This window comes from Chrysemys picta, chromosome 1 (assembly GCF_011386835.1).
Source record: "Chrysemys picta bellii isolate R12L10 chromosome 1, ASM1138683v2, whole genome shotgun sequence".
In the NCBI taxonomy this organism is placed as follows: Eukaryota; Metazoa; Chordata; order Testudines; family Emydidae; genus Chrysemys; species Chrysemys picta.
This window is the reverse complement of record NC_088791.1, coordinates 301,178,434-301,204,190: the sequence shown is the minus strand read 5'-3', so window position 1 is coordinate 301,204,190 and position 25,757 is coordinate 301,178,434. Positions and strand designations below refer to the sequence as shown.

The window sequence follows — 25,757 nt, the reverse complement described above, 5'->3', positions numbered from 1 at the left end:
CCTCGCTGCTGTGCTCCTAGCATCCTGCCGAAAGGACTGGTATCGATTGTTTAAAAATTCCTGGATACCGGACATTGTTCTCCTGCGCTCAGGCACTCAGGTGGACAACCCCAAAGGAGATCAACAGGGTATAAAAAATTGGGAGGGAGGCCTGATCTCGCCATCTCCGAGTCACGTGACTGACATGCGCCTTCTGTTGTCATATGACAAAGCTGCAGTTTTCCAGACAGGAACCAGTAGGAGCCGTGGTTCTGCCTGGAGGCTGCCGTAGCATGCCCGGCTCGCGCACGCTGAGGGGTGGGGCCTCCTGCTGACGTGAGCCACGAGCGGCTCCGGGGTGGGGGTCGGGGGGGGGGGAGACCGAACCCCGGCGGTGACGCTGTCCGGGCTCCATGAAGCTGCGCGGCAGGCCGGGCCTGGCGGTTGCCATGGGCAGCGCGGTAGTAGCGCTGCTGGTTTTCTATTGCGCGCTCTCGGGATCCCAGGTGGGTCTGGGCAGGGGCGGGCGGGGCTCCCCGCTCGCTAGGCCCTGCGGAGCGGGCGGGGGGTCCACCTACAGGTGGGTGGGGTGAGCTTGGGCCCCCTGTGTCTGCTGGCTCCGTACCTCCGTCCCCCATCTTCCCTGGGCCACAGCTGCGATGGGGGGGCTGGGCCACGGGCGGGGGCAGGAGATGGCTGCTGGAGGAAGGGGGAGCCCGCTCCTTCCTCTCTGTCTCTTCCTAAGCCAAACCAGCAAGGAGTCTGGTGGCACCTTAAAGACTAACAGATTTATTTGGACATAAGCTTTCGTGGGTAAAAACCTCACTTCTTCGGATGCATAGAGTGAAAGTTACAGATGCAGGCATTATATACTGACACATGAAGAGCAGGGAGTTACTTCACAAGTGGAGAACCAGTGTTGACAGGGCCAATTCAATCAGGGTGGATGTAGTCCACTCCCAGTAATAGATGAGGAGGTGTCAGTTCCAGGAGAGGAAAAGCTGCTTCTGTAATGAGCCAGCCACTCCCAGTCCCTATTCAAGCCCAGATTAATGGTGTTAAATTTGCAAATGAATTTTAGTTCTGCTGTTTCTCTTTGAAGTCTGTTTCTGAAGTTTTTTTGTTCAATGATAGTGACTTTTAAATCTGCAATAGAATGACCAGGGAGATTGAAGTGTTCAGTTACTGGCTTTTGTATGTTACCATTCCTGATGTCCGATTTGTGTCCATTTATTCTTTTGTGGAGGGACTGTCCGTTTTGGCCAATGTACGTGGCAGAGGGGCATTGCTGGCACATGATGGCATATATAACATTAGTAGATGTGCAGGTGAACGAGCCCTTGATGGTGTGGCTGATGTGGTTGGGTCCTCTGATGGTGTCGCCAGAGTAGATATGGGGACAGAGTAGACAACGAGGTTTGCTACAGGGATTGGTTCCTGGGTTGGTGTTTCTGTGGTGTGGTGTGTAGTTGCTGGTGAGTATTTGCTTCAGGTTGGGGGGTTGTCTGTAAGCAAGGACTGGCCTGCCTCCCAAGGTCTGTGAGAGTGAGGGATCGTCCTTCAGGATAGGTTGTAGATCGTGGATAATGTGCTGGAGAGGTTTTAGCTGGGAACTGTATGTGATGGCCAGTGGTGTTCTGTTACTGTCCTTGTTGGGCCTGTCCTGTAGTAGGTGATTTCTGGGTAGCAGTCTTGCTCTGTCAATCTGTTTCCTCACTTCCTCAGGTGGGTATTGTAGTTTTACGAATGCTTGATAAAGGTCTTGTAGGTGTTTGTCTCTGTCTGAGGGGTTGGAGCAAATTCGGTTGTATCTTAGGGCTTGGCTGTAGACAATGGATCATGTGATGTGGTCTGGATGAAAGCTCGAGGCATGTAGGTATGTATAGCGATCAGTAGGTTTCCGGTATAGGGTGGTGGTTATGTGACCATCACTTATTTGCACTGTAGTGTCCAGGAAGTGGATCTCTTGTGTGGACTGGTCCAGGCTGAGGTTGATGGTGGGGTGGAAATTGTTGAAGTCCAGGTGGAATTCTTCAAGGGCCTCCTTTCCGTGGGTCCATATGATGAAGATGTCGTCAGTGTAGTGCAAGTAGAGGAGGGGTACTAGGGGACGAGAGCTGAGGAAGCATTGTTTTAAGTCAGCCATAAAAATGTTGGCATACTGTGGGGCCATGCGGGTACCCATAGCAGTGCCATTGACTTGAAGGTATAAGTTGTCCCCAAATCTGAAGTGGTTGTGGGTAAGGACAAAGTCACAAAGCTCAGCCACCAGGCGTGCTGTGGCCTCATCAGGGATACTGTTCCTGACAGCTTCTAGTCCATCCTCATGTGGAATATTGGCGTAAAGTGCTTCTACATCCATGGTGGCCAGGATGGTGTTTTCAGGAAGAACACCAATGCATTGTAGTTTTCTGGTGGCAAATTTAACACCATTAATCTGGGCTTGAATAGGGACTGGGAGTGGTTGGCTCATTACAGAAGCAGCTTTTCCTCTCCTGGAATTGACACCTCCTCATCTATTATTGGGAGTGGACTACATCCACCCTGACTGGATTGGCCCTGTCAACACTGGTTCTCCACTTGCGAAGTAACTCCCTTCTCTCCATGTGTCAGTATATAATGCCTGCATCTGTAACTTTCACTCTATGCATCTGAAGAAGTGAGGTTTTTACCCACGAAAGCTTATGCCCAAATAAATCTGTTAGTCTTTAAGGTGCCACTAGACTCCTTGTTGTTTTTGTAGATACTGACTAACACGGCTACCCCCGATACTTCAAGCCAAACCCTCTCCAACCCCCACCTTTTCTGTCTCGCCCTCCCAAAGAGCTGAACTTCGTTCTCTGTTCCAAGCTCTTTGTTCCTGGTTCCTAGTTAACTTAGTCAAAGGGCAACATTATTTTAAAATGTATCAGTGTAAGAGTCAGTTTTTAGAAATATCACCTAATGGGGGAGGGGAAAATAGCTCAGTGGCTTGAGCATTGGCCTGCTAAATCCCGCGTTTGAAGTTCAATCCTTGAGGGGGCCACTTAGGGATCTGGGGCAAAATCAGAACTTGGTCCTGCTAGTGAAGGCAGGGGGCTGGACTCAATGACCTTTCAGAGTACCTTCCAGTTCTGAGATAGGAATATCTCTGTATATTTTTATATTTAACATGAATAACGTAAATTACTCATTACTAATTAATCAAGTAAGAAGCTGGGTGTTGACTGGCTGTGTGTGACCATATAAGCCTCAGGTCACCTAACAGGCGTGTCCCTGCAACAGTCAGCCTGTTCTGAAGGAGCTGGGGCACCTCGCTCACTGACCCCAAAGCTTTGTTTCTGTGCAGTGTGTTGTTGCATAGCACCCCATCCCACTTCCATAGTGTAAATGGTGATGGAATAAGGAAGTGGGTTTGACTGGCTGTGCATGACAAACTCTTTCCCAGGTCACCCAAAGTGACACATTGCCACAACCATCTGAATGTTCGGAAGGAGCTGGGCTACACTGCCACTCACTGACCTGAAGCTTTGTTCTTGAGCAGTGTGCTGCCACTTGTTATGCACCCCCCCCCCCCATTTCCGTATTGTAAACAGTGCTTGAATAGAGAACTGGATTTTGAGTGGCTGTATGTGATAAAATAAGTCTTTGGTCACCTTAAGTGACATGTCACTATAATCATTAAGCTGTTCTAATGTAGCTGAGACATGGAACTGCCTTACTTGAAACTTTTAGGGTGCAAAAAATTGTGGCCCATTACCCCTTCCCCCCACCCCAACACAGTCTCTTGTGAAATAGGCTGCAATTTTTGCAAAGAGTTTCAAGTAAGGTACAGCTAATCAAAATCCAATTCCCTAATCAAGCACCGTTTACAATATGAAGTAGGATGGGGGCATAAGAGATGGCAGTATTTAGGGTTTGCTGTCAAACTGGGGGGATGTATCTAGGGGGGTCCTGCAGTGGTCTGGCACTAGTCAATATTTTCAGTAATAAAATAGCTAATGGAGTGAAGAGTATGCTTATAAAATTTGCAAATGACACAAATTGGGAGAGGTTGCAAAGTATTGGAGGAAAGGAACAGAATTCAAAATGACCTTGACAAATTCAAGAATTGGTTGGAAATCAACAGTATTAAATTAAATAAAGACAAGTTCAAAGTGTCACAGTTCATGGCAACTGCATTTGTATTCCTCCTCCATGGTCCCACAAGGGAACCCAATGTAGGCTCCTGCCTCCTCGACTGTCACTTCTCTTGAGTAGAGACCCATATTTTTCTCCCTCCTAACCAGGGGTGCACAGTTCCCTAGTTACACTGTGAGATTTCCAGCATCTGCAGTTTGTTTTCTCTTTGAAGGCTATGAACAGCATAATTGCCTTCAGGTGCAAGTTACCATATAGCCCTTTATAAGCAAGCACATTTATTCTTAAGGTGAAAGCATCATAGAGAAAACATTAAAACAACAAAAGAACCTACATGCATACCAATAAGCGTACTACTGATCACCCTCAACTCCAACAAGGACTCTGGTAGGAGACAGTCCTTCAAACCCCACAAAAGGTTTTTTCTGTGGTTACAAGTTCATAACCTCAGCTCACAACCAGAATTGCTAGGAAAGTTCACTCTTTCATTGATCTTCAGATTCCAGGAACAGATAATCAGTAGACAGTGAGCCCCTCTGAAGAGCATAGCTTCAAAAGTCTGTTGTGTTTTTTTTTTTTTTTTTTTTTTTTTTGCATAACCAGAGGTGGGAAATTTTCATTCACCTCCCCCTAGCGATCCTCAGGAAAATCACTTGATACTACCCCAATTATCCATTCTTGTCTGGCCCATTGTTCAGTATATGCCTCTGAAATTATTAGCACTTCCTGAGGTTTACATCCTATCTCTCCCCTAGAGAAGTACAGACAATCCTAGTCCACAATAATACATAACCATTGTATGGGGGGGGAGGGGGAGGGCATTGCGGGTACTGGGGGCGGTGACCCGGGGGGGGGCACTGCGGGTGTTGGGGGTGAGGTTTGGCGGGGCTGGGGCAGGCTCCCTACCCGGCTTCTGAGCTCCATGTGCTGCCTTGCCTCCGCTCTGCCCCAAGCCCCAGTTCTGCAGCTCCCATTGGCTGGGAACCGTGGCCAATGGGAGCTACGGGGGCGGTGCCTGCTGGTAGAGGCAGCACATGGAGCTAGGAGCTGAGGGAGGGAAGCCCCCCCTCCAGGTAAGCACCACTCACCCCAGCCCTGAGCCCCGCCAAACTCCTGCTGCTGGGGGGCTGAGGTGGGGAGACTGCCCCAGCAGCAGCCGGTGCGCCTGGCCCGGGGCGTTGCCCGAGCTGCTCAGGCAGCTCGCGAGCCCGGCACACCAGCTGCTGCAGAAGTCACAGAGGTCAAGAAAAGTCACAAAATCCATGATCTCCGTGACAAACACAGAGCCTTAAATATGAGCCAACAACGTGATTCAGTGGTCAAAAAGGCTAATACCATTTGGGGGTGTATTAGCAGGAGTGTCACATATAAGACACTGAGGAAAATGTCCTGTTCTACTCCGCAGTGGTGAGGCCTCAACCAAAGTAGTGTGCCCAGCTCTGGATGACACACTTTAAGAAAGATATGGAAAAGTTAGAGCAAGTCCAGAGGAGAAAAAGCAAAAATGATAAAAGGTTTAGAAAACTTGACCTAAAAGGAAAGGTGGGCAAGTTTAGTCTTGAGAAAAGAAGACTGAAGGGGCATGACAACAGTTTTGAAATACATTAAGGATTGTTATAAAGAGGACAGTGATTAATTGTTCTGCATGTCCACTTCCATTAGGACAAGAAGTCATTGGCTTAATCTGCTACAAGGGAGATTTAGATTAGGCATTAGGAAAAACTTTCTAACTATCAAAATAGTTAAGCACTGGATTAGGTTTTCAGGAGAGGTTGCAGAATCCCCATCATTGAATGTTTTTAAGAACAGATTAGATAAACACCTGGCAGGGATGGTCTAGGTATACTTGAGAATGTATGAAACCCTGTTACTGGCCCTTCTGCACGCACACCTTTATCAAAGTTTCCCCCTCCATGTGGATGTTTGGCGCAATAGGTGGTTGTGTCAGGATTACAGACCATAAAGCAGCAGACAGCAACAGATTATGCAGCAATTCTGTGCAGAAATTTATGAAGAAACGTCCTTTCTGTGCAAAATGGAGTCTGACCATACAGATCCTTAGGAATGCTTAAATATAGGTGTCACCAATAATCAGCACTAACAACAGCAACCATTGCTCAATTAATTAAAATATTATAATAAATAGCAACATCTATACTTATTTTACAATTTCAGAGTAAACATGAACATATGCAATGGATTATGTCTATTGAGTACACATCATTTCATCAATGGTGACCCATGCATCTTATTCATTATTGTTAAGTCTGATCACAGATTCAAAAATTTTACCATGGGTTATTTCCAGCAGAGATTTCCAGCATGATAGCAAGTAAATTGAAAGACAACAGATGCATTTTTGTGGATGTTTTTCAGAGTAGTGACTTGTCTTTTTCAAATATCATTTATTGAATATTCAGACAAAAATGCAGTTCCCCTACCACAGAAAAATACGCCAACTGCCCTTCCTGTAGTACCTTTTTATATAACTTGAATATAGTATTAATGTTTACAGTGTTTCAAATATTAATTAGTTCAATAGAAGTCATCAATATTATTTGTATAAACAGTAAAGCTTTTTTCTTGTGTAATGAGCAAAACACACAACTCTAATAAGCACAACTGGTTTTATGTGTGTAACAGAATTTAAAAAAAATTTATACATTTTTCATCTAAAAACAAACCAAAGTTCTTCATTTGTAACTATCATATAATTTCTATGAAAACATTACGGCATGATTTGCAGCAAATTCATTGAATACTGATTCTGTTGATTTTTACATGCAATATTACATATTGTATGTTAACAGAGAAAACACATACAAAAATTGGGGCAATATATCTGTCAGACCAGAAATAAAGATTCGCCTCTGGAAGGGACATATCCTCATCTCTTCATAATGAAATAACTGTTGCAGGGACTTGTCACTTGGGGTAACTCAATACGTATTTTGTCCCATACAACCAGTCAAAAGCCAGCTCCTTATTCACACACACTATGTACAATACGGAACTGGGGTGGGGATGAGACGAATGGCAGTATATTGCTGAAGAACAAATCCTTGGGTTGGCAAGTGGCATAGAATCCTAGAACCACTGGGTTAAAAGGGACCACAAGGGTCATCTAGTCTAACCCCTGGCATGTCTCAGCTACTTCAGAACAGTCTGACAGTTGTGGAGATATGTCACTTGGGGTGACCCAAATTGAATTATCTCACGTATAGTCTGTCAAAACCCAGCTCCTTATTTAAGCACTATGTACAGTATGGAACGGGGTGGGAGAGCATATAGCCCAAGAACAAACCTTGTGGTCGGCAAGAGGCATATCCCAACTCCTTCAGAACTTCCTGACAGTCGCTGGGCCATGTCACCTGAAGTGACTTGAGACACATTTTGTCATATACAGGCAGTCAAATCCCTGCTCCTTATTCAAGCAGTGTGGAATAGGAGTAACATGTGGCAGCATATTGTGTCACAACAAAGCTTCAGATTGGCGAGTGGGATGTCCCAGCTTCTTCAGAACAGTCTGATGATCACAGGGACATGTCACTTGGGATAACCCGAGACATATTGTACAGCCAATCAAAATGTGATTCCCTATTCAATCTTCATATACAAAATGGAAGTGGGTTGGGGGTGTGACATGTGGCAGTACATTACGCACCACCAAATCCTCAGATTGGCGAGTGACATGGCCCTGCTCCTTCAGAACAGCCTGATAGTCATGGGGAGGTGTGTCTCGCTTCACCCTCAATGACATTTTATCATGTACATTTAGTCAAATCCCAGTTTCCTTATTCAATCACCATTTATAAAATGGAAGTGGAGTGGAGGTATGACATTTTGCAGCATACTATGCAACAACAAAGCTTTGGGTCAGCGAGTGGGATTCCCAGCTCCTTAAGAACAGTCTGATGGTCACAGGGATGTGTCACTTTGTGTGTCCCTAGACTCATTTATTCACATACAGTCTGTCAAAACCCACCTCCTTATTCAAACTCTGTGTACGATATGAAAGTGTGGTAGGGGTGTGACATGTGGCAGTATATTGCACAGGAACAAAACTTGGGGCTGGGGAGTGACTTCTCCCAGCTCCTTCAGAACAGTCATGTGGGTCAGAACAGAACATGTCATGGGGACATGTCACTTTGGGTGATCCAAGACTTATTTTGTCACATGCAGGCAGTGAAAACCCAGCTCTCTGATTATTTACTTGATAAATAAGGAATTAGTAATTAAAATGGTCACATTAATCTGATGACTTTTCTAAATATTTAATCTTACACTGATATATTTTAAAATAACGTTGGCCTTTGAATAAGGAACTGGGAACCATGAATGTGGAGCTGGTACCACAAATAAGGAACTGGGAGTAAGGAATCAACTTCAGCCTTGTGTCTCTCCCTGACTTTCTTCCCTTGATTAAGAAAAAGAATACCAGCTATATTACAGTAAAGGGTGAGGTTTTAGAAAACATTTTCTCTCTCTTTGTTCCCTCTGCTATATTTTCTATCAGGTGTCTGCAAGTCTAACTTTTATTAGCAGAATGCCAAATTAAGTAGCCATAGAATTGCAGAGTCCAGTGGGCCCTGATTGAAATGAATGGGACAAGTCACCCTATCAGAGCTATTGTTTCAGGCTCCCTCCAGATGCTGGTAGATGATGCAGACAGTTTATGCTTGGCTCACATTTGAGTTTTCCTCTGTGACTGTAAGGGCTAGAACATACATTTTATATATATACTATATATATATAAATGTCAGATTCTGGAGCACAGTTCTATGGTAAGGAGATAAATTCTGTAGCAGATTCCATTGTCATGGAATCATGGAGTGTCTAGGGCCCTGCATATTCCTTGCTCTTTTTCTTGTCTTTATGCTTCTTGCCCTCCTGATCTGTCTATGTTCACAGGATTCTGGCTTTTATCCTTTTTTTCACTTCCCTGCTCATTCCTTCTCTACCTGTGTTTTAACCTATTCCTCTCTTTCCGCTTTCTCTTTGCCACACTCATTCTCTCTGTACTTAGTTTAAGGAGAGGACAGAAGAGGGAAAACAAAGTCCGCCCCCTCCCCCCCCCCGCCCCGCCTTTGCTCACTTGCCCTGCACAATCCAGCATTTTATCTTTGGAGAGAGGAGGTGAGGTAAAGCATAGATGCCTTCCCAGCTCTGCCAGGATCAGTAGCCAGCTGCATATTGTGGCCAGGAGGCTGATTTGCTTGCAGGGCTACTAATCAAGTGTTTCCTTAAGAGTTTTGGCTCTCCTTGTGTGTAAGGAAAGGCTGAAGGTCTGTATGGGAGGCTTCTGGGAGGGTGGCAAAATGTGTTAGACCTGGTTGGATGTGGTCTTTGAAATGCACGTCTGCTCATCCTGTCTACTGTCACCTCTTCATCTCCAATAACCCGTCTCTGATCCTTTCGTCTATAGTAACGTTCTGGTTTTACGTGTACAAGAGAGTGAGCATGATGTTGTCCTTCAGCGAAGACCACCAAGAGCATAAGGAGCCTACTACTAGAATAAGCCACTAGAGATATTCTTTATCTTAAGTTGTAGAGAGCTGAAGAACTAGAATTCAAGGCTGGTTGTAGCAGAATGGAGTCATGTTGAACTCTGTGGTTGTGGCAGCAAGAGTCTTGAGATCCATTAGATGCTTTGTTATGGAGCTGTCAACTACCTATTAACACACACAGGTGTTATGCAGTGAAGGTCCCTTGATAATGGAAACCACTTTAGGAAATTAAATCTAGCCACCACCCGGTTCACACAACCTCTTTAAACACAGGTGGTATGACTTGTTTCCATATTACCCAATTCAAAACTATATTACTGCTCAGGGTGCTTGGGGTGAATTGTCTTGAACATGATTCTGATCAACATGGTTTAGCCAGCACATCAGATACCATCCAGAATTGTTACAAGAGCTTAGCAGTTTTTAAAAGTTTTAAGAAAGAGCTCAGCACATTTTGAGTGCCAAGAACTACACAACTGGGAAACAATCGTGTAATTTTGCCTCAGTAATTCTACAGCATCCCCGCACTCCGTTTAGATACAATCTCATGTCAGAATAATATTTGTTATTGAGTAATTGGTGGATGTACACTTGATTTAACATTTCAAGTGTGCTGATTCACTTGGCTCTAACAAGGAAGATTTACAAAGGACCAAAAAACAGCTAGATGCCTAACATCCATTGACTTTCAATGGAAATTAGACACCCAACCATCAAATTTGTGTCTTTGAAAATCTCACCCTAATAATAACTAATAAAAAGCTGAAGGATTATAGAAAGTGGAATTTCATGGAATTTAACTGTTAATGGTTTTTTACTTTTATATTTTTAAGGTATTAAGAGCAATTGCTTTTTACTCCCCTTGGAGGATAGAACAACAGCTTTACAAGCTGGATGTAGGCTGGCCTAAACGTCCAGAATATTTCACTGGGCAAACATTTTCTGTTGCTGTTGACCCTCTCCATGATCTGGTCTATGTTGCACAAGTAAGTAATAGCACTGGAATTTTGTCCTTATTAGCATTATATTGTTTTTCCTGTGTGGAGTTACCATTTGCATTTATATTAAGATAATTATAACAGTTTATTGTATTAAATTCTTGATGTAAATTTGACTGTTATTAATAGTATACATTTCTTTAAAGTAGACCTATATATGAAGGTTCTTCCTGTGCATATTGGGCTTGTTGCTTTTATGTTTTTTAAAGGCTTAAAATTAAAAAAAAAAGTAGTTTTGAAATGGCAAGTGCCACAAGGAAAGATACAAATCAGATAGCCTACGACATGGAAGCCTGCTAGGAGAACGGAGGCAACTGTATATGTCACTTCTGCTACTGTTCTTTGCATCCCTGCCTCAACTCAGTAAACCGCAAAAGAAGGGTGGCCCCAGTGGGCTGTGGGAGACCCGGGTTCAATTCCTGCACTGCTACAAACATCCTGTGTGAATTTGGGCAAGATACTTATAGGGATGTAAAAAGTTAACCGGTAAGCATAGTCTTACCGGTTAACCGCCTTAACCATTAACCCTGGCTGTCCCCAGCGGCCCCGCACCGGCCAGTCTAGTGGGCCCAGCTGTGCAGCCTGAGCAGCGCCGCCCACCCGGAGCAGTGCCACCTGCCCAGAGTGAGCCCAGCTGCAGCACCCAGACAGAGCAGGCCCAACCGCTTAAACGACATCTTTTTAATTGTTTAAACGATTCACGTTTTTAACAGTATTTACATCCCTAGAAACTTAGTTGTAAAGCAGGCCTACACAACATACGGCCCGCGGGCCGCATGTGGCCCGCGTGGGCTCACTGTGTGGCCCGCGGGGGGTGAGTAGGCAAGCATCGGCGTGGGGCAAGCCAACGGCCGGCGGGTGGCGGGGTGGTGAAGAGGCCAGTGGTAGGCTGGGGAGTGAGGGTGAGCCAGCGGCAGGGGCAGGGGCAGTGGCAGAAGGTAAAAGGCTGGCGGTGGGCAGGCAGGTGAGTTGGCAGTGGCGGGGGGGTGGGGGGAGCAGGCGAGCCCGTGGCGAACAGGCAGGTGAGCTGGCGGTGGGGGGTGGGCTGAGGAGGCGAGCAGGGGGCGATGATGAGCTGAGCGAGCGGGGAGGCTTTATACTTCGGGAGGTGGGGAGGCAAGCAGCGAGTCGGTGGCTGACCTGTTCTATTGATCTTGTCTCTCATAAAAATTGGTCCTTTTTGCTGCTTTTCTCTGGGCTGGGGGTTGTCCCAATGCTGCAAAGAGGGTGTCTCCAAAGGAAGGTGCTTGCTTCTAACCCCTGAGGCCATCAGTATGTCTGCTCTTCTCTAGTCAGCCCACTTGACAAGTTTGATTGTCCTTGGTCTGGCTCCCATCCCCTCTCCAAGGGTTGCAGCTGTCTGGAGGTGCCTGCCTTCCACGCCTTCCTCATTCACACCTCATTTATTCAACAGGGCAATTGATTACAAAGTGGGGGGAAGATCTTATTCTACTTCTAGCAAAAAGACATTTTTCTTTTACCTTAATTATACTATCTTAGGGGCCCACTATAACATATTACCAAGGTTCAATTCTACTGTTTCGGCGGGACGGCGCTGGGGAAGGAAGGTTTGTTTCCGCAGGGCGGGCGGCGCTGGGGTGAGGTGTTTTAGGGGTGCTGGGGGGGGGGGAGTTTCGGGGGGGCCGGTGGGTTTTGGCCCTCAGCTGTTTTCTTTGGAATAATATGGCCCTCGCTGCTTTACGAGTTGTGCAGGCCTGTTGTAAAGGGTATTTACATCCCTAGATACTTAGTCTCTCTCTGCCCCTCTTCCCCATCTGTAAAATGAGGATAATAACACTCACAGGAATGTTGTGAGGATTAATAAATCAAAAACTGTGAGGTGCTCAGATACTCCAGTGTTGGGGGCTGCCACAATTCAGGGTAACTGCGCCTGCATTCACCTCCATGGTCCATTAAGGGCACCCCTTCTAGGCTCCCAGCTCCTCAGCCATTAACTCTCTTGGGGAGAGACCTTATCTCTCCCTCCTGATCAAGGGGGCTTTCCAGATTGCACAGTTCCCTGGCTACACTGTGATATTCCCAGGAATCCAGACTGCCTAAACAGGGCAAGGTCTGCATTTTGCTTTCTCTCAAGGCAATTATGCACAACATAATTGCCAGCAGTTGAAAGTTACCACACAGCCCTTTATAAGCAAGCACATTTAATCTTAAAGTGAAAGCGCTACAGAGAAAACATATTAAAACAACAAAAGCACCTACATACAAACTAATAAGCTTACCAGAGATCACCTTCCAACTCCAGCCAGGGCTCTGGTAGGAGTCAGTCCTTCAAATCCCATTTCAGAAGCATTTAGAAATACATCCATGTCATCCTCCTCCCTAAAACGAGGAAGAAATTTGGAGTCAATGCCATTCACCAGGACAGGTAGCTAGTGACTGGCTCCACTTACCAGACTATGGTTCTGCTGGTGCAGTTTCTCTTTTTTGAGCTGATGTTATTGAACCTGGTCCTACTGGCACAGTCTCTCCATCTTGACAATACTTCTCCTTCTCTGCGTGTTTGTGCTGACACTGGCACTTTTCATGTTGGTGCTGTTGCTCCTTGTCTGCAAACAGCTGGGGTTTCAGATGCAGTCAGTCCTTCTCCAGCTGTGTCCTGTCTTGGTCAGCCTGTGGACCTGCCCACGATCCCAGTTGTAGTGATGGATTCGGTCTGGACAAAACATAGTTGCTGCTTCTTGTTAGCCTCTTCCATGCTGCCCTGCAAAGTGTTGGCTCCAAGATTCCCCCTGCCTGCTGGACCCTGCGCCAGTGAGTTGAATGTTCCCTATCAACCTGGACTTCATACGTCTTCCCATCATCAAAATACAGCAAACCTACTAGCTGTGTCGTTAGTCCTCTGTGTTGAGCTGCCTGTCTGTGCATAGCTCAGCCAGCTGACCTTTCTTCAGCTGTTGATAATTCATTTTTGCCTGGCTCTCTTTTCACTATTCCTTTCCACAAAAGACTATGACTTCACTCTGTGGTTTTTCCTTCTATGGTACTTGCTTTCACTGCTGTTAGCACTTATGTCAATTCACACTGCCACCATATATGTCATAGTCCAGGGCAATTGCACCTGTGTTCCCCCTTCATGGTCCCTCAAGGGCACCATTCTAGGTTTATGGCTCCTCAGCCAACAACTCTTTTGGTCTGAGACCCACATCTCTCTCCCTCCTGATGGGGGTGGAGGGGTTTCCTAGGCTGCACAGTTCCCTGGGTACACTGATATTCCCAGCAAGCCAGACTGCCTAAACAGGCCAGCATCTGTGATTTGCTTTTGTCTTCACAGGCTATGAACAGCTGTAATTGCTTGCCATTATAAGTTACCACAAATCTTTTTCTAACCAAGCACACTTATATTTAAGGTGAAAATTTTAGAGACAAAACATATTCAAAACAATAAAGGAACCTACACACATACTAAAAAGCTTAATAAAGATCACACCCAACTCCGACAAGGGCTCTGGTAGGTGTTAGTCTTTCCAACTCTTCTGCAAGGATTGGGCCACTCCAGGTGAGTTGATTTAAATCAGCATGTGGATAGCCTCAATCTAAATCAGGGGTGGGGAACCTTTTTTCTAACAGGGGCCACTGACCCACAGAAAAAATCAGTCGTGGGCCACATACAGCCCCGTGGGGGGCACGGAGGCTCGGAGGTCCCACCCCAGCAAGGCGAGCCAGTGCTCGCAGCTCCAGCCCCACGGGGGAGGTGGGGCAGAGGCTCAGGGCTTCCCCCAAGCTGGGGTGGGGCCAAAAATGAGGGGTTTGGGGTGTGGGATGGGGCTCTGGGCTGGGGCAGGGGGTTGGGGTGCAGGAGGGGGGTGAGGCATTTGGGGTGCAGGAGGGGGCTCCAGGCTGGGGCAGGGGATTGGGAGGTGGTTCGGGGTGTGGGCTCTGGGAGGGAGTTTGGGTGTGGGAGGGGGCTCAGGGCAGGGGGTTGGGGTGTGGGAGGAGGGTCAGGGTGTGGGCTTTGGGAGGGAGTTTGGGTGCAGGAGGGGACTCAGGGCTGGGGCAGGGGGTTGGGGTGCAGGTATAGGTATGGGTTCTGGGAGGGATTTAGGGTGTGGGAGGGGAATACAACCTGGAGCAGGGGATTGGGATGCGAGATCTGGGAGGGAGTTAGGGTGTGGGTTCTGATCTGGGGAGGGGGTTCAGGGTGCGGGCTCCGGCTGGCTGGTACTTACCCCCAGTGGCTCCCAGTCAGTGGGGCTAAGACAGGCTCCCTGCCTGCCTTGGCTCCACGCTGCTCCCAGAAGCAGGCGGCATATCCCTGCGTCTCCAAGCAGAGATACGGCCAGGCAGCTCTGCGCAGTGCATGCTGCCCACGCCTGCAGTTCCCATTGGCTGTGGTTCCCAGCCAATGGGAGCTGGGGGCGGGAGAAGCGCACGGAGCTTCCCTGATCGCTCCAGCGCCTAGGGGCCGCAGGGACATTCCATCCGCTTCCGGGAGCTGCACGGAGCCAACCGGACTTTTAATAACCTGGCAACCCTAGCTTCCCCCTCGCAGCGGGGCAAGCTGGTGCTTGCGGCTCCAGCGTCACAAGCGGTCGCGGGGGGGGTGCTGAGGCTCAGGGCTTTCGGCCCACAGCGTGGAGACTTGCCGAGGGCCGGATGAAATGAAGCAGTGGGTCAGATCCGGCCGGCAGGCTGTAGGTTCCCCACCCCTCATCTAAATGATTGATTTTAATCTACTTTTCCATTTTTACTTCAGTTATTTTCTAGGGAAAGGTGCATTCTCATTGGTTGATATAACCATTAAAACGTATTGATTTACTACTAAATAGAGCCTTTACACTAGATTTGGTACATCTTTTTACTACCTAGGAGGTTACACTATGACTATATACATTTATTTAAGCAATTATATAGCTTAATATTTTCAAATTCTTATTGTACATTTTTAGTATGTTAGAAGATGGTGAATGATATATTGCTTATTCACTAGATAATTAACTTTTTTCTCATGATTTGTGTCAAGCTGCATTAGGATGGTAACTAGAATTTAATTAAACATACAAAACAGCATATCAAAATTACTTTTATTTAACAAAACAAGCCCTTAATACAGTACATGACCTATTGTGCCCTATCTATAAAGCTTGACGTCAAAAGTTAGCTGTTTTCCCCCTGCTTCTTTCTTTATATAGAAATGCAGCCTTCAACTCAGTTTTGATAGAGGCTTATGGATTCAGCATATTTATTTTTTATTTAAATATTTTAAGAGATTATAATAAGTTTACGTCTTAACATATTTTGTATTAAATTCATATTTCATTTTAAACAGGTTTATTTTTATAAAGAAAAACTTATTAAAATTTAAATAAAATAAAATAATCCAATTTAAATGAAAAATTTCTTTTTTTTTTTTTTAACAAAATCATTGATTTTTTAGCCTCTCACTCCCACCCCTCCAGATAGAAGGTTCTGTACATTGTGTAAATCAGAAAGAAGGCCCAAGTCAGTTTAAACTCAGGCTATTTATCCCAAAGTCATTTCTTTGTCTGTTGGTCTGTGAAAAATCTAGTTTGAGCTAGTATACGCAAGCATCCCCAGGAGGTGGTACCTCTTTTGGGGATTACAACTTGGCTGACTTGCCTTAATCACCATCCACTGTTTTTAGTTCCTGTAGGAGCTGTGGTAGCCTTCCCCCCTGGAGTGAAACACAATAAAACATTAATTTAAACAGTGGACCCCAAAGATACACATGGGGTTGCAATATTTGTCACATCTCTCTCATAAAGAAATTACATACAGTCCTGGCCCACAATAATAGATACATAAGAGTTTCAAGGATATTGCAGGAAATTACCATATCTGTCACAGTGGCCACATCAGTACCTAGGATGGATAGACAGAAAATCATCCATCCCATACAACTGTTATAATAGAATTTTACTAACTGTACTAGTCATGCCTACATGTTGGTATCTAGATTCTGGTTGAGACCCTCTCTCTTCAGCAATGCAAACAAAAGTGGTGAGATTTTTATTTCTAAAACACAGCCATGGCACCTGCAATCCTGGACAATTAACTACAATTAAAAATGTTGTGTGCCCATCTTGGGAGACCTGGGGCGTGGTGGTTTTTCAGAGATGGTGTGCAATCACAATTCAAAATGAAGACAGTGAGAGCAGCAGTGGCTCAGCACCTCTGAAAATCAGGCCGTAAGTGTCCCAAAATTAATGAACACAGTGGCAAACTTAACCTTTCTGTGTCTTTCGCCAGCTGTAAAATGGGGTTAGCAGTACTTGCCCACGTCACAAAGGTGGTTGTGAGAATTATTAATTAATGTCTGTAAAAGTTTTTGACATGAAAATTACTAACATTTAAACAGAATTGTCAAAGGTGAGATTATTTGCTTGATAAGATCCTTTTTTCAATTGACTATTTTTGTACACCTTCAGAGAGGGGCTAATGTACCAAAGGTACTAGTGTTTTCAGATGAAGGACATTTCCTGCATGCATGGAATTCCACAGTTGAAATGCCTCATGGTATCTTTGCAGTCAGCACCCCTACAGATACCTCAATATGGATCACAGATGTTGGAAGCGGTATGTATAATGGAAACATGTTAAAAATATTATTCCACAGAGAAAATAGGTTTTTTGCAGGTATCCCTTTGAACAGTAATTTTAATTGTTTAAATAAGGTAACTGTCAGGGTTCCCTCTCCACTCTGAACTCTGGGGTACAAATGTGGGGACCCGCATGAAAGACCCCGTAAGCTTATAAGTACCAGCTTAGGTTCCCCAAGGCACAAATCCTTTCCTTATCCTTGGACGGTATTGCTGCCATCACCATGTGATTTAGACTAAGATTCAGGAAAAAGATCCCTCAAAGTCCCTATTTCCCCAAAATATCCCCCCCAAACCCCTTCACCCCCTTTCCTGGGGAGACTTGAGAATAATATACTAACCAATAGGTTAACAAAATGAGCACAGACCAAACCCTTTGTTTTTTAGCACACTAATTCTTAAAAGAAGAACTTTATTATAAAGAAAAAAGTAAAAGAATCACACCTGCAAAATCAGGATGGAAGGTAACTTTACAGGGTAATCAGACATTTTAAACACAGAGGACTCCCCTCTGGACTCAATTTCACAGTTACAAAAAAACAGTAATAAAACTCTCTCTTAGCATAAGGAAAATTCACAAGCTAAAACAAAAGATAATCTAACGCATGTCCTTGCCTTTACTTACAATTTCTGTAATTTTAGATGTATCATTTCAGGTATCTTTTTAAGAGCTGGTTTACCTGCTTGGTCTCTTTCTCTCTCCCGAGAGGGAACAAACAAAGAGAGCACAAACAAAACGTCTCCCCCCCTCCCCCCATTTGAAAGTATCTTCTTTCCCCATTGGTCCTTCTGGTCAGGTGCCAACTAGGTTAATTGAACTGATTAACCCCTTACAGGTAAGTGGTTCTGTACCTCTGGCCAGGAGGGATTTTATATTACTGCATACATAAAGGTTGTGACCCTTCCCTTTATATTTATGACAGTACCAAAAGAACACGAAGCCAGATTCATGCTCCCCGAGTCCTAATTGTGCACTGATCCAGTTCCCCAGTACAAGGTAGAGCAATTTGAAGGCTCATGAGTTGTGCCACGTGCTCATTTGCCAGAGCTGATAATCTTGGCCAACATTTCCAGATCTTAATCAAGGAGCAGGGCCAGAAAAGCATGCATCTCAATGCATAATTTTTGTCCTCTATCCCATCCTGATAGCTCCAGTCCTGTGCACATGTACATTTGATGCCTTGCTAATCTGAAATCATTCTCTTACTACAGAGTTTTCTTAGTTCAGTTTCATTCTTAACGTGACAAGGGATTTTTATCTTGTTATTACTGATGTTGAAGAGCCATGGTTTTGCTGAGAAATTTCTATGCCTTTCTTTAATACAGGGGAGTATGGGCACACAGTTAAACAGTACAGTCCTTCTGGTAAACTTATTCAGATCCTGGGTACTCAAGGTAAAGCTGGCTCAGGTTTAAATCCGCTGCAGTTTGATCAGCCCGCAGAAATATTTGTGGAACAAACAGGGGAGATCTACGTTGTGGATGGAGATGGAGGGATGAACAACAGATTATTCAAACTGTCCACAGGTATGTGAAAAGGGAACGTACACAAGAGTTGACATTTGAAAATGTAGAGGCCTAGTAGTTTTAAACATCAACATTGCTGACTGTGGGCCTGATCTTATGGCCATTAGAATTAGTTGACAGACTCCCCATTGATTTTGATGAGCTTTGGATCAGAGCCTATTTCACTACTGATCATTTTAGCAAAAATACCCAGTTAATCAGCTAACTCCTTGATTGTCATGTTTTTAATACACCTCTACCCCGATAGAACACGACCCGATATAACACGAATTCAGATATAACGCGGTAAAGCAGCGGGGAGCCCCGGGCCCTTTAAAGCGCCACCCAAGACCCGCTGCTTTACCGCCTTATATCCGAATTCGTGTGGAGCCCCGGGCCCTTTAAATCACCACCCAAGCCCGGCTGCCAGAGCAGGCTGGGCCGGTTTGTTTACCTGCCGCATCCGCAGGTTCAGCTGATCGCGGCTCCCACTGGCCATGGTTCGCCACTCCAGGCCAATGGGGGCTGCGGGAAGCGGCGGCCAACACATCCCTCGGCCCGCGCCACTTCCCACCACCCGCATTGGCCTGGGACGGCGAACCGTGGCCAGTGGGAGCCGTGATCAGCTGCATCTGCGCACCCTGCAGGTAAACAAACCTGCCCGGCCCGCCAGGGTGCTTAGCCCGGTGAGCTGCGTGCCAGAGGTTGCTGATCCCTGTACTACATAATAAAAGTGAAAACTACTTTTTCATTATTTATTCTGGTTTCTACTATTAGATTTCCAGGAGATATGGCTGCGTGGGGAAAATGGTACAGGTGTTGGTCAGTTCAAGATTCCTCACAGTGTCACAGTGGATTCTGTTGGACGGGTAAGGAATTAAAACTGTATTTTTCAGTGTTTTAGAGACAACTTTTATGCCTTCTCCTTTATATGTCTACATGTATTTTTGGTACTTAATGTCCTTTGAGGGGCAGAGGGGGAAGACAACCTAAAAAGTGCCATTCTTTCATCTTTGATTATTGAGGTCTGGCCTACTGCATACAATTTTAATCACATGAGCAGTCATGCTTAACTTTTTCGCATTGAAAACTTTTTCTTGACATGGTTGGGAGGGTAAGAGGAAGTCTTGAAAAGCTGCCATAATCTCTTCACGTACATATATACACGGACTTCCTACAGACCCCAGGAAGAGGCTGCTACTCCTACAGACCTTTAAAGGGTTTGCACTGCAAAGGGGCAAGAAGAAGGAAGTCCCCCTAACATGCTGCCACTCCCACCCTGTTCCTGTGCATCTTATGGGCTCTGTAAGGTTGGGAGCATTGACTCTGATAACTTTTGGTGTTGTGGCTCCAAAGCTCCTTCAGAGAATCTTAGGACAATTTAAAAACTAAGAAAATTCCCTGACATACAACTCTGGTGGGTTCTAACTTAGATAGAACCTTAACTGAGTGCCTCAGAGGTTGAGTACACATTGTGACACTTCCCAGGTAAACACAGGGTTATGTGGCACTTCACTACCACCTGCCCTTAGTGTGAGGAAGCCTTGTCTGGGACTGCAGTGGATCAGCTCTCCAACCTTACTGGCCACAGGCAACACAAGTACTCCCCTCTAGCCCTTGCAGGCTCTTCTGTCACTCTACAGGTTAACGATAGGCACACTGGAACCATTGAGCTCTCCTAGTGTCTCCCTGGAGTGTCCAGACTTTTGTCCATGGGACACTCGCAGTATTCACCAATCCACTGCTTCCAAGAAACTACAACCCACCTTGCCAGTTTAACTTCAGATCACCACTTCGCTTAACTCGCAGCACTTAAATTTGTTTATAGGGAAATCAGGTATAAATTTATTTAACAAAACATAGAGATTCAAGTAATAGCAAGTGGAAATATTGGAAACAAATGATTGTAAAATAAAATCATAATATGCATTCTGGAGCCTAGACTTAATTGACAAGATACCCTCATATCTAGTAGGATAGGATACTGCTCGCCCAAACTCCTTGCAGCACTTTACAGCTAGGGTGGCTGTGACCCTTCTTTCACGAGACATGCACACTGTAAGTTTGCCTCCGAGATGAAGGATTCAGTGTGTCTCTTAGCGCTCCAAGATATACCAGACCAATTCTTTGTCTTTATCCATAAACAGGACACACCCCTACTCTTTGTTTCTTCCTGTAAATTTCCTCTCTTGTATATTTCTCAATCTCTCAATTTGTACCTGGCTCAGTATGCAAATAGGCATACAGTGTGTGGCATATAACATATCAATGGCCAGACAGGGAAATAGATATCAGTTACCTCCTGTGTGAAAGGAATATCTTTGAGGTATGCCACTCCTGGTGATCTGCCTTAACTCCAACACCGTAAGCACATAACTTTCAGTATATATTAGGGAATCCCTGTAAAAACATGCGTGCCCCTTGTGCCCTCTGACAGATGGCACCAGGCAGGGAGTCCCTGGGTCACACACAGTCTTACAGAAATGCTTTAATTTCTCAGATAAATAAATACATAAATAACTTTTAAAATGTAAACTTTTTTTTTTAAATTCAAAGTATGGAAATTCACGGGTAAGGTACACAAACTGTCACTTACCTCTGCCCCTGAGCAATAATCTGACCTCAGCAATAATAATCTGAGAAAGCTAAAATGTTTGATGGACATGATTGTCTATAACAGAACAGTTTCATCTTGTCAGCGATTGCAATAAATGGGATGCTTTAATCTTAATAGTACAGTGTTATTACAACCCATTCACAGTCCACAGAAAGAAGCCTACTCCACACATTTCTGTTTAGCCCAAGGGCATACTGAAGATAACCAATCCCCAGAATTCCCTGTGCCAGCCAGTTTTCAAATTGTCATTGCGCACATATGTATTTACATATGCAAACCTCCTAGACCCTGCTCATGAAATTAGATCACATAGCTGAAAATAAAGAGCAATTATTAGTTTGGTAACATCATACTTAGTATTGATATGTGTATGTATATGAGCACTGAAAAACCTGTGTTCTGTGGTAAACATTTCTGTCTTGCACCCACAAAAGAGGGGAGCATAAGACACTGGCATCTCTATTGGGGCAGAGTAAAGTAGTTTGTGTATCTTACCTGTGATTTTTTATATTTAGTTTAACTTCATTGTAAGGTATTTTGCCCCGCCCCCCCCCCCTTTTTTTTTTTGAGCGGGAGTCTGAGAATTAATACCTGGTTAGTCAACTTTGTAAAATAAAAGTTGAGCCAAATTCATTCCTGATGTAACCCTCTTTTCTTCACTATATTTGGCCCATTATGTGTAAGGAACATCTGATGCTTTTGATGTAAGTATTTATAGCTGTATATACTGTATTGATGTATTATAACTATATTTACTGTGTACAATAGGTGTGGGTTGCTGACCGAGGAAACAAACGAATCCAGGTTTTTGATAAAGTCACAGGGGAATGGCTGGGGTCCTGGAGTAGTTGTTTCGTAGAAGATGGTCCCTCTTCTGTCAGGTACTGTAATTATGTATTTCCACAAAAACATTTCAAAGTAAATAGAATCTGACTTTTTCTCCAGTAAGATTCCACATTACTTTAAGTTGATAGCAAATGCTTGATATCAGGCTCTGGAATTAGCAAGTGGAATTAGGTCCTGACTCCTGATCCTGCAATAGGATCTGTAAAGGTAAATCCATGCAATCATATGACTTCGTAAGATCTGCCTGTGTGAATCCGTCTGGTGGATTGGGACTTTCATTTTATTTAAAGCTGTGAGTTTCATAGACATTGGGGAACATGACTAGGAGCTTGATATTGCCCCCCCTTACTCAGATGTGTAAAGGCTACAGGCACAGGCCCTAACTTCCTTTGTGTAAATTCCTATTAATTTGCTGTTACACCAAAATCTGTGGCTCCAAAGAGCAGCGGCAGCATGTAGAGCAAGTCCTGCATGCTTACTCTGTATACTCTACAGCACGGTGAGACTGAGAATGTTAGAATCGTTTTCATTTGATTTGAAAACTTCAGCAGCTGGAAGTTAAGCGACTGACAAATGAGTTATACATGAGGATACCCTAAAACTCAGATTTGAAGTCCAAATCAGAAAGTTAGAAAACTGATTGCCTCCTCTGCACATGAATGCTGTTTGCTCACCTAGATATGGATAATAATTTTTAAAGCACATAGCAGTGTTAACATGAAGTGTTCTAAGAATATGTTAATTCTAATTTTTTTATTTATTTTCAGATTAACTACCAATGAGAAATATCTAATTGTAGCTCAGCTGAATATTAACAGAGTGTCTGTCTTGGCAGCACCACCAGTAGGATCCATTGGAGATTGCCATGTGGTAAACACAATCCAGCTAGCTGATGAGGTTAAACCACACCTTGTGGATGTAAATGTGAAGACTGGAGCAATTTATGTTGCAGAAATTGGTGCACAACAAGTACAAAAATATGTACCCTTAAACTAATGGTTTTCTTTGGTTCATTCAGCACAAGCCATTTCTTCTGGATTACAAGACCTGTGCTGGATTTCCTTACATTCATTGCAGACTGTGCTTCCGCTCATAAGCACAGCATGTTGCAGCACTAGAATGCATAAAATAACTGTTTTGTGACCTGCTCTCACTCTTATTTTCTTTGTCAAACTCAGGGAGCTATTTTCTCTTGATCTGTCATTATTTGTCTTTACTGGCATGTTTTGTGTGTTTTGTTTCATTTTTGTTAGTTGTTGGGATTTGGAGAATGCATTTGATATGCATATTAGTTCCGTTTTACCCTGCTTTTAACTTCAAGGTAGTTTTTCCCCTTGTCTCTTGATATATCATAAGACATTAAGTTTGTAATTATTCTGCTAGTCTAGACATAATTTCCATTGTTAATCAATATACACTCTACCTCCAGTGTCCGGGGTGAATCTTGTGACTTCTTTGCCTAGCCAGTGCACTCTGCTACCTCCTAACATCCTAGCTGGCAGAGAGAAATGTCTACATATTTAATTTTCCAGAAGCTTTGTCCACTTGAGGCTCTGGACTCTAGCTTAACATTGCTTCAGGTTTCCTTGACTCTTTATGCTAACATTGTCCAACTCAGAACATAAAGATGTAGCATGTCATAGTCTCCTGGGCTTCAGTGAGACCTTTGACACTTATGGCCAGTGCTGAGGTTTTAGCATCTCTGGCATCTATCTTAGGTAATCATTGATACCGCTGTTGACATCAAAGGCTTCAGTTCTTTACTGATTTAAGCTAACTCCATATAAAGCACTTTAAATGAAATTAAGAGTGTCTTCACAATGAGGTGACACTGATTTTTAACTAACCGAGTTTCTAAATTGATTTAGTTAAATCGGTACAAGTTTTATGTGTAAGCAAGGCCTCAAAGTAGAATGTGTTGAAGTTTAACACAGCTGAGATCCCTGGGGCACATACTGGGGATTTACTAGGAGATTTTTAATCAGCCTTAGGTCTGGATACCTATAGCATGCTTTTGTCCTCTTAATCTTGTTGAAACTTAGACACGTTGTCTACAGCAATATTTGGCCTTTGGATTCTTGTTTTTAGAGACCAGTCTGATCTTTTATTCTGCCTTCAGATTTTCAAGGACATTCTTTCAATATTAAGCGGTGACTTTCCATTTCTTTTTGAGGGACTTCTGCCAATACATCAGCAGCTGATTTCTCTTTAGCACAGAACTTGCAAACTTCTTTGTGACTGTTCTAGAGTCATTGTCTTTATAGTTCTTCCCCTGAATCCAGTTTGGGTTTTGAGTTGCATAAATTAGCTTCATTATCTTCTCCAAAAAACATACACCAGCATCTTTCTGTCCATCCCTTCCCTAGTCCACAGTAATTCCAAAACCTTTTAGGTTTTGCTGGACAGCCTTTCAGAGTATCCTCTCTTCAGTGTAGAAGGGGTGAAAAAAGAGCACCAGTTCTTTGATATATTTCTAGTGGTCAAGAATGACTCTCCTGGTAAAAGACTGGATGCATCTTAAGAAATTGTGGACCCATCCTCCTTGTTCAGTCAGGAGCTATGAATGCTTTTTCCTTTTCTTTTCACATAACTATCCTGATTCCTTGGCTATTTTGGGTGCTAGTAGTAGGTCAAGAGAGGCTAAGCTGTTCCACCTCCCTAGTTAAGGAGTATGGGAAGTGGAACCCTGGTTCACCATCATGGATGCCTCAGCAGTTGAATGTGGTATTGCTTAGTTCAATACCAGGTTCACTAAAATTAAGGTTTGCTCAGTTTAGCCTTGAAGACCTTTCTTGCCACAGTGTCCAGATCCTTATGTAACGTTACAGCAACAGTCTACATGAATCATCAAGGAAGAGTCAGATTTGGTTGCCATGTCTGGACATTATTGCTGCTTTGGAACCAGGCAATCCTGAACAAAGAGGACTTTGTATAGATGGTTATGACACTGAAAAAGACACTGTACTGGCAGATACCTTCAGATTGGCAGCTCAAGAAGCCTTTCATGTGATGCAGATCATGAAGTTCTGCGTGTGCCTTAGAGACTTGTCTTTGAGACTTGTCACTCAAACATCAATTTTTTAAAACCATTTTTGACTGACTTTTGCTGCCCCCCTCATCCTTGGAATCAGTGGGAGCTAGGTGCCTAAATGCCTTTGAGAATCTGGGCCAAAGTGTGTTTGTTCAGTTTATAGGTACTTGTGGTATGAACAGATGTCACCTGGTGATTAGTAGGAGGCTATCAAACTCCTTTTCACTGCTATACTTGTGACCTAGTTCAAGAGGTGACTGATAAGTGCTTGAAATTGTAAAAATAATTGAGCAAAATTACATTTTAGCATAATTTGGCAAAAAGTAAGTAAGGCTTTTACAATGTGGGATCTTATGGCTTAATTTGAAAGTGCTCCTCATTTCTGTAGCTTGGTGTGATGACTTTGGCTGCATGGGATTTTTTGATCTGGGGAAAAGTGGGGGAAAAAAATCAGACTGGTAAACTTGAACTGTTCATCTAAATGACAATGTTTTGTATAAAAAATGTTTTTAAACACATTTTGCCTGATTTGCACACAGCTTAGTAAAATTACTTACTTGGAAGCTAAAATTCTGT

General features: G+C 44.1%; 1 protein-coding gene across 1 annotated transcript; it reads left to right on the top strand.

Moving 5' to 3' along the window:
- The first annotated feature begins 203 nt into the window (after positions 1 to 203).
- NHLRC3 (NHL repeat containing 3) lies at positions 204 to 25,751 on the top strand. The gene is made up of 7 exons (XM_065581280.1): positions 204 to 485; positions 10,439 to 10,591; positions 17,011 to 17,158; positions 18,508 to 18,708; positions 19,465 to 19,556; positions 22,073 to 22,185; positions 22,918 to 25,751. The coding sequence occupies exons 1-7, from the start codon at positions 393 to 395 to the stop codon at positions 23,144 to 23,146; spliced, it is 1,029 nt and encodes a 342-aa protein (XP_065437352.1). The 5' UTR covers positions 204 to 392; the 3' UTR covers positions 23,147 to 25,751.
- Positions 25,752 to 25,757: the final 6 nt, after the last annotated feature.

Excerpts from the sequence above, each read along its gene's own strand:
- NHLRC3 (XM_065581280.1), top strand. The coding sequence starts at position 393 with ATGAAGCTGCGCGGCAGGCCGGGCCTGGCGGTTGCCATGGGCAGCGCG. Across the intron at positions 486-10,438 it reads GCGCGCTCTCGGGATCCCAG|GTATTAAGAGCAATTGCTTT; the intron begins GTGGGTCTGGGC and ends TATATTTTTAAG. Across the intron at positions 10,592-17,010 it reads ATCTGGTCTATGTTGCACAA|AGAGGGGCTAATGTACCAAA; the intron begins GTAAGTAATAGC and ends GTACACCTTCAG.